This window comes from Tupaia chinensis, unplaced genomic scaffold (genome assembly GCF_000334495.1).
Source record: "Tupaia chinensis unplaced genomic scaffold, TupChi_1.0 Scaffold144031_1, whole genome shotgun sequence".
In the NCBI taxonomy this organism is placed as follows: domain Eukaryota; kingdom Metazoa; phylum Chordata; class Mammalia; order Scandentia; family Tupaiidae; genus Tupaia; species Tupaia belangeri.
In genome coordinates this window covers 524,344-533,185 of record NW_006203883.1, presented here as the reverse complement: position 1 = coordinate 533,185, position 8,842 = coordinate 524,344, and the positions used below count along the sequence as shown (strand labels likewise).

At 39.2% G+C, this 8,842-nt stretch overlaps 1 protein-coding gene across 1 annotated transcript in view; it reads left to right on the top strand.

Annotated features, from left to right (window-relative positions):
• Positions 1 to 2,785: 2,785 nt before the first annotated feature.
• The window catches only part of BZW2 (basic leucine zipper and W2 domains 2), a 55,466-nt gene continuing 49,409 nt past the window's right edge, over positions 2,786 to 8,842 (top strand). The window contains exons 1-2 of the mRNA XM_006165788.3: positions 2,786 to 2,804; positions 5,166 to 5,230. Coding sequence (XP_006165850.1) covers positions 5,173 to 5,230 — 58 coding nt within the window. The 5' untranslated portion in view covers positions 2,786 to 2,804; positions 5,166 to 5,172. The remainder of the gene's footprint in view (positions 2,805 to 5,165; positions 5,231 to 8,842) is intronic.

The following is an 8,842-nucleotide window of genomic DNA, read 5'->3' as shown; positions in this document are numbered from 1 at the left end:
ATGTGCACTTGCCAGAAAGACAGAGAGACAAAGAGACAGAAAGTGAGAAATCACCCCCCGGGGGGATGGCCACACCGCAATCCCTTCTCCATTCTTCTCTTGGAATCTGGGGCACGCACATACACACGCCTGGCATGAGTTTAAGCCGCCAGGCCCAGGACTCGAACCGCGGGTCGACTACGTGGGAGTCCAGTGACATAGCCATTACGCCAACTGCCGGTCCCAATTTTTAGTTTTTTTTTATGGTAAATTATCCCATCATTTTGGATATGAAAATAAAATGTAATTCTTGAAATTTGTTACCTAGCACAAAGTATTTCATGAACACATTGCAGTTAGGTAGAGCGGTTTTATTGTGTTAATGGAAATCTTAGTTTTTTCATCTTTTTATCAAAATTAAGTGTTTGGAGCCAGAAGGATTACTTTAGAACTGCATTAGCAAACATCATAGCCATTAGTCACATTGGCTATTTAAATTTTAGTTTTAATTAATTAAGGTCAAATATATTTTTAGTTTTTCACTCACAATACCCAGAATTTAAGGGTTTAGCAGCCAAATGTCTCTACTGGGTATTGTATCACATGGCACATACATGAAACGTTCCCATTGTCACAGACACTTCTAGCAGATACTGCTAGAATAGGAGCTCCCAGGCAGTGATCTGGGAGCCCAGTCTGGTCTACCACTTGTTTTGTTTATAAAACTTTTTGGAGTACAAGCATGATCTTTTGTTTACATATTGTTTATGACTGCTTCTAGACTGGAACAGCTAAACTGAATAGTCGGAACAGACACCATAGAGTCCACAAAACGTAAAATATTTTCTTTCTATCCCTCTTCAAAAGCCATTGCGATCCTTGTCTTTAAGTACACATGTTCATACAGTTGAGGTTCTTTAAACAGCATGACTATTATATGCATAGCATATAGCAGTAGTAGTACAGCATGTTTTGTTGTGCTTTTTAAGAGAGATTTTTGTTATAGGGCATGTGTGCTTACTGAAGAGACAGAGACAAATTGAGAAATCACCCCCCCCCCCAGGGGGAAGGGTATGGCCATAATGCAATCCCTTCTCCTCTACCCTTCTCTCAGGATCTTGGACACACATGCACTTGTGCCAGGCGTGAGTTGTAAGCCACCAGGTCCAGGACTCGAATCGCAGTCAGCTACATGGGAGTCCAGCAACCTAACCATTATGCCATCTGCTAGTCCCTACAGCCTGTTATGTGAAGCAGGTTATCAGAGTTCAAACATGGGTCAGAACAGAACAGCCAGCGATAAGATGTAAGCTCTCTCCTCTGAAAGAACAGTCATTCCTTTGAGAGGCAAGTAGAAAACGAGTCCTTTTTGGGTCGATCATCTCCTTTTCACAAAAGAGAAAATTCAAAATTAAAGGAAGAACAGCACCAGACAAGACTGAACAAGCCACATCTGGGGTGCCAACTAATTTAGAGTAGGCAGGGCAGCTGGCAGGGTTAGTGCACAGTTCTCCCAGGCCTCAGGTGTGCTGGTGGCCCGAGGTCACATCTGGGTCTGAGTTGGGTTGGGAGTTAAGGGGTGGAATTGCAGAGGATGCTTGGACAGTTAGGAGATTAATATAGTGAAGTGGGATGGAATAGATCTGCTATGTTAGACCTAAAAGCCTTTTGATTCAATCTTTCAGTCGAGACATAAATAAGAATTCATTCAAAAGTACTTAGTTCTTTACTATAGTACCTACTTTCTGGACTTTTGGTTGATTAATATTTCTCTGGTTCTCAGGACCAGCAGGTGGCATGGTGGGTAGGGTGCTGGACACTCCCACGTGGCGAACCACAGTTCAAGTCCTGGACCTGGTGGCTTGCTTTCTCACTTTCTCTTTCGCTCTCTCTTTCTCTGGTCAAGATTTTTAAAACTAAGTGAATAAATAAATAAAGTTAAATTAAAAAATAGTTCTTAAAAAATATTTCTATGGTCCTCAGGAACACCTGAGAAATGACACGTGAAATACTTAAATCCATTTTGTTTAACATTTTTATATACAATTTTTAAGACTGTTTTAAACCATAGAGCTGTTGTATTTTCATGACAGATAAGCTTATTTTGCCTGTGTGTGTTTGGCATATAGTTTGTTTCACTGGAAGCCAAATCTTCATGAGGGATAGACTGTAACCCAGACAAATTTGTCTTTGAGGATTCTGTTAAACTCTCATTTAAAAAATGTATGTGTTGAGACTAGCAGTCAGCCTAATGGCTATGTCGCTGGACTCCCATGTAGTTGACCTTGGATCGAGTCCCGGACCAGGTGGCTTAAACTCATGCCAGACACATGTGCATGTGTGTGCAAGATCCTGAGAGGAGAATGGAGGAGAAGGGATTGCGGCCTGGCCATCCCCCCCTGGGGGGTGATTTCTTGCTTTCTGTCTTTCTCTGTCTCTCTGGCAAGCACATGCACCCTGTAGCAAAAACCTCTCAAAAAAAAAAAAGTATGTGTTTTCAGTTAGCTAATTTCAAAGTGTAAAATGTACTAAAAGTTAGCCTTTAACATTTGCTAATAGGGCAGTCTTTGTGATTCTTTCTTTATTTCCTGGGTTTAAGGTAATACAGTTTCTTTATTCAAAGTGCCCTTGCTTCTCTTAGGCCAGGGCTTTGTAGGGCTCACGGAGTAGTACCTTATAAAGACTGACCCTCGCTGGAGCAGATTATAGTGTAGCACGGAGAGCTAAATATAGAGGGAAGCGGGTCTCTGCTCCAAATAGTAACAGCTAAGAGACAGATCCACTTGGAGAACAGAATTATCTTCATTTAGTCTCAGTACCAGTAGGTAAGTTTTGGGGTTTGTTTTGTTGATTTAAATTCTTGATGTTGTTTACATCAGAACCTTTGCATTTGTTACTATGTTCACGTGTTGTTATAGTATAGTATAGTATAGTATAGTATAGTGCACGTGTGAAAAGTAAGTCCACAGGACTGGGCTCTGAAGAAACAAAAGTTTTGTACCTAGAAGTAGGGAAACTAAAGCTTTCAAAAATAAGTTTTCTCGTGTGCTATGTTCGATGCTCATTTTCAGTTAATAGAAAAAATAGAAACGAGGTGCCACCGTTTGAGTTAGCCAGGGAGTTCCATGCGTTTGTATTATCTAGATCTGAAAATAAAACTTTTGGAGAGGGCTTACACTTGAGTATTTTTTTCATTGGCAGAGTAGCTAGCTCCTGGCTTTGTGTCCCTGTGCCAGAGAAGTACAGGCTAGTGGTGCTCAGTTAACGGCTTCTGCATCTCCGGGCAAGACCCAGACACTTAACAGATACTTTGCTTTTCTTACACAGGTGTGTACGTTTGGTATAATATTTGTGGTGTTTGGGAGATTTGGAGACAATGGAATGTAGATCACCATCATCTATTTGAAAGTTTTTGCACCTATGAAATACTTGCTGGTTCACACTGAATCTTGAAAATGCCTACAAGAAAATTTCTGAATGAAAGAGTTTCAGAGTGAAATATAAATAATGCATTTGAAGCTTATCTCCAACATCCATCAAATGAAATGGGATTTCATTGATTAAGTTTATAGCATTTGCAGCTATTTTCATATGTAGCTGTTGCTCCATATACATACAACCATCAATCACTTTCTCTCGTGTTCTGGTCTATGCTTTCATTGTTTCAGGTGTTACATTACATTGTAAATGTCTGCAGTTTTCTGCTCTCACTAGCTTCCATAAGGACATGGATTCTGACCTAGTCACCTTGTATTAAGTTCATTTTACTATATAGAATTGATTACAAATTCTCTTTATTCAAGTCATAAAACGGATTACTTTTCATGGTGTCACTTTATTTTTAATGAGTATATTTTTAAAAATAATTATTAATTTGAAGTTTTCAATTATAAACAGATTGTTTTTTACGTGAAGCTAGAAGTTTCTCTTCTTTCCTGGGGTGGGAAAGAAAATTCGTTATGTAAATTGAATACTTTTTCCATGTTCTTAGGGGTTTTATTTTAACTGTGAGAAGTAATTACATAATTTACTCGAATGCTGCAAATTTTCTTGACTATTTGATGGTATAAGTAATTAAGGAAATACGGACATGCTCAAATCCCAATTTTTTTTAAGTCTTTGAAATGTAGTGATTGAAATAATGCACTTTATCTTCATCATTGGCTCTTCATCATTTAAGCACCCTAGCCACGTTTTCAGTTTGCAATATTTGTGCCAGGAAGCTTATGCTCAATTGTTAGGAGGTGTTGTAGAGCAAGTTTTATATTTTGTAAAGATAATTTATTTTATTTTAATTTATGCACTAAGTTCAAAAGAAAAAAAATTACCTAAATGCCCATCTACTGGGGTTTACCCTTAGTCTTAAAAACCTGTTACCATGTCTGTGAACTATTATAAACTAATATTAAACGCTGTGCTGTCCTTAATGCTGAGTGTACCATATTGAGTAAAACCTGCCAGGTCCGTGCCCTCGTGGGAGGTTACACTCTCCTGGGAGAAGAAGACAAGCAGATACTAAAATGGCAGGTACCGCGAAAATCGATGATAAATAATAAAGCTAGGCAAGAAGAGAAAATGAGAAAGGACCACTTTCATAGAGATGATCAGGGAAGCCTCTGAAAGCACAGCATTTGCGCAAATGCAGGGAGCAAGCCCCATAAACAGCTCTGGAAGAAAGGCAGGTAAGAGCCTCAGAAATCAGACCTTGTCTGACAGGTTGGAAGTAAAACAAAGAGGTCAGTGTGATGACAGCTCAGTAAGTGATGGAAGAGTTGTGGATCTACTGTGTGTACATAATCAGAGGAGTAGATAGGCCGGAAATATAGTACAGTTAGACTGTATTCATTGAAGGCCAAGCCACAGTAACTTCTCTTCTCAGGATTTTGGGCATGCAGGCACACAAGCCCAGAGTGAATTTCAAGGTGCCAGCTCCAGGACTCGAACTGTGGTCAGCCATGTGGGATTCCAGTGACATAGCCATTATGCCTTTTGCTGGCCCCTGAATTTATTTTTTTTGTAAGGTTTCGTAATGTCCCATTTGAAGGCTAAATTATAACTTATTTTTAGATCTAATTTAAAAAACTGTATTCTGTTATGGGCAAAGTTGAACCCATGCTTATTAGCCATATGTTTTTCATATGAAATGCTTGTTTGACATACACGATCTTAATTTTCCTTGTTTTTAGAAATTTTATGAATAAGCATCAGAAGCCAGTGCTAACAGGCCAGCGGTTCAAAACTCGGAAAAGGGGTAAGTTATGCTGTATGTTTGTGGGTGAGAGGCCATGGGTTTGTGTATGTGTGTGTGTGTTTAAAGTCTCATCCTAATATAAACTTGAAAGAAAAGAATTCGATTGATTGCTGTTTCAACCTGCCTTACTGAGTCCACTTACTTGACCTCAGACTGGAAACTGCAGTTCAGCCATAGAACTGCCACCTTCTTAGGTATCTGTTGTTGGACAAACCATTAATGTACAAAATGGAGGTAATTATATCTCTTTAGGTTGTGTTACTCTGAGGTGAGATTCAGAAGGCAGTTGATAAACTTTACTGTTATTGACATCATCAGCATTTGTGTTTGCCTTTTGTTTTCATCGTTGTTTTGAGAAAGAGACGACAGCAAAAATGGAAAAACAGAAAAAAGCAAGCAAAGGGGAAAAGAGGATTTTTTTTTTTTTTTTTTTTTTTTTTTTACTTTTTAAGAATTTAATAAGTCAGATCAAATACACTATCCTAAATTCCCTTAAAGTTTCTGGTATTTTCAGGTGTCTTTTTGTTGAGGGTAGCGAAGGAGAGCCAGTTTGATGACTGGTAACATTTCTATTGGTGTAAGTGATTTTGCTTTTTTTGTATACTGTTTATTTTACTATCCTTTCTGTGTAAAGAATACTTGAACTATGCATTTATATTTGGTCCCTTTTGCACAATTATATAGAGATTCTCTCAGAAACGAGACTAGGTGAACTGAAACGTGATGGGAAATGCTTTCGAAGATGAAACATGAAACGAACAATTAAGTTAACTAACATTGAGGGGAGTTATTGGACAGTGTTTAAGGACATATCTTGTATAAAGGTAAATGAGAGTGAAGCCCAATCCTAAGTAATGATCTCTTGAGTGCTAGGTTGTTTCATTGATAACACAGTTTATTTGTCGGTAACGTGACTGGTGCTGAGACAGTACCTGCAGCCTGTGTTCCCATGGCCACTTAAGTAGCAAGTCTCATAATGGAGAAAGAAAGAAAACCCAGTTCAATAGATTAGGATAAAAAAAGCTTATGATAATCACTAGAGAGCAGTAAGACTGAATTTGAGTGTACGTTGCCTGCAGGAAAACATCGCATTCACATTAAAAAATGGAAATGCAGGCCAGCAGGTGGTATGGAGGTTAAGGCACTGGATCCCACATGTCCAACTGAGCAGTTCGAATCCCAAAACCAGCAGCTTGAAAATCATGCCGGGTGCTTATGTGTGCGCCCAAAATCCCCAAAGGAGAAATGAAAGAGAAGAGATTGCACTGTGGCCATCCCCGGAGGGGGTGAGGAGGGTATCTCACTCCTCACCACCCCATCACAACTGTCCCTGACACATACATAAGCCCTATAGCTAAAACTAAAGAAAAAAAAGGCATTTAAAAAAATAATAATGAAAACGCAGGGCTAGCACCACAGAATAGTGCTTCAGTGCTCTGGATGGAAAATTGGATCCCGAACAGCAAGCTGTTGATTGAATCCCAGCCCAATGCCTTGAAAAACAGACAGGACACATATGTGTGCATGGCCAAAATCCTGGTAAGGTGGAAAAAGGATTACAGTATGAATGTGACCCACTAGGGAATGCTTTCTCTCTCTCAGGAACATGTATGCACCCACTAGCAATTAAGAAAAATGAAGTATTTAAAAATAACTGAGCAGGGGAAAAAAGATTGCTTTAAACAGTATGTATGTGTGTATTATACTCTCATTTTTCTATTTTTTTCATCCCCACCCATCGACATAAGCTGACCAAGTACAAGTATAGCCCTAGTCACCTCGCTCTATTTAGTCCTCATCTTAGTCTTACAAATTGTGCCCCCACTGCATTTCCCCATTGAACTCAGGAAGCAGCTAGCCCAGACAAGGTGGCACCCAGTATGCATTCATTGTCTCATTGTTTAAAGACTATGACGTGAATGGTTTCAAAAGGTCTTATCAGTAATGAACCACATACCTTATTCAGAAACCTAATGCAGGTAAGGTGTTATGGACCCTAGATAATGTGATCATAGTCGCCGTATGCCCATTGTGAGGTGCAGAGAAGTTTGCCATTGCCTGCTCTCCAGAGGGGGCGTGTTAATCTCAAACCTTGATCTCCAACTCAGGTGGCTTTACTGGTGTGACGCTGAGTCACTGAGACTGAGCATTGCACAATGGCGGGCGTGATTCAACAAGTAAACATGACCTGACAGCCACTCTTCAGTTTGGAGCCAGAAAAATGTTCCCTTGTTCTGAACAGGCTTCCCTCTGATTCATTTAGTGGCCGGATGGACTAGGTTTTATTTCTCCTGAAGAGCTCAGAAAGAGCTACTGAGAAATATATTTGATATTTGTCAGTTATCCGGATTTATGTCGCTTGGGTCTGTTGGGGGTTCAGGCAACCCTAGAGCCATTTTGTGCCCAAACTGCTTACTGGAAAACAAAATTAAGTCAACCTCATTTTCAACTCTTCATAGTAGCGAATCGTCTCCTGACAATTTATCATGCATGCTTTGGCTTTTTTTTTTTTTGCTATTATGATGGGGCTGATTTCAAATAAATGGATAGCAGTTTTATAGAATGAGGGGGGGAAAACTAGGGCTATTTCAAAGTCATTTGCTAGGCTGTCTTCTGAAGATCTGTCTTCCCTTTGAAACGGTTTTCTAGCAGAGCTAAGGAAGAGCTTCCTTATCTGCCAAGTTGGTACAGAGATGTATTTCTCATTCCTTATCATTCAAATATAAACATTATAGTAAGGCACATCACATAGAACTCTACTCAGACCCTCTTTTTCTTGATGAAATACTCTCATCTTGTTTTATGGTGTGTTGTCCAAAGTCGTTATGGTTTCTAGTATGGCCTGGGGGAATCCAAAATGATGACAGTCTCTTCCCTGAGCCATTGTTACATTTTACTAAATGAAATCTTTAATAACTGGCTGGTCTTTCTGTAAATTTAAGGATAATGAACTAAATTCATAAAAATAAAAGAAAAAAAAATGACCAAATTGCAGGCAACCAGAGCAGCCACATACTTAGATTTTTTCCTGGAGACTTGAGCTCTGTGCCATTAGTTTGAAATCCTGCTTAGATTTACAGTAAGTGATGTTGGTTACCAGCTGAGTAAACTTAAATCTTGAGGGGTGTGTGTGTGTGGGGGGAGGGAGTGTCTTTAGTTAGAAAATGTCTGGTATTTCTTCTTTCTGCTCTATACCTCAGTGGCCTTCAGAAGGAGTTGCAGATTATGCTGTTGATCCTTAACGGGTTTGAAAAATGTTCTATTAACTAGTTAGTGTCATTCCCACAGTAGGCAATGTAGTTAGGTAAGGTACAGGCAAATAGTGTCAGAAATAGCCCATTTCTCTGTCAGTACCAGGGCTAATATGAGTAACTCTTCAGTGTCACACTTGTGAATCACCAACACAGTAAAATTTTGAAACCTTAATTATATGTTTTCCATTTCAAAGGCGGTTCGAACTGCCAAATGGAAACCCAACGAGGCAATGGCATATTTCTGTTAGGATTTTGTTAATATTTCTGTTATACTGTCCTCAAAGGAAATGCACACACATATATATGTATATATGTGTGTGTGTGTGTGTGTGTGTGTGTGTGTATATATATATATATA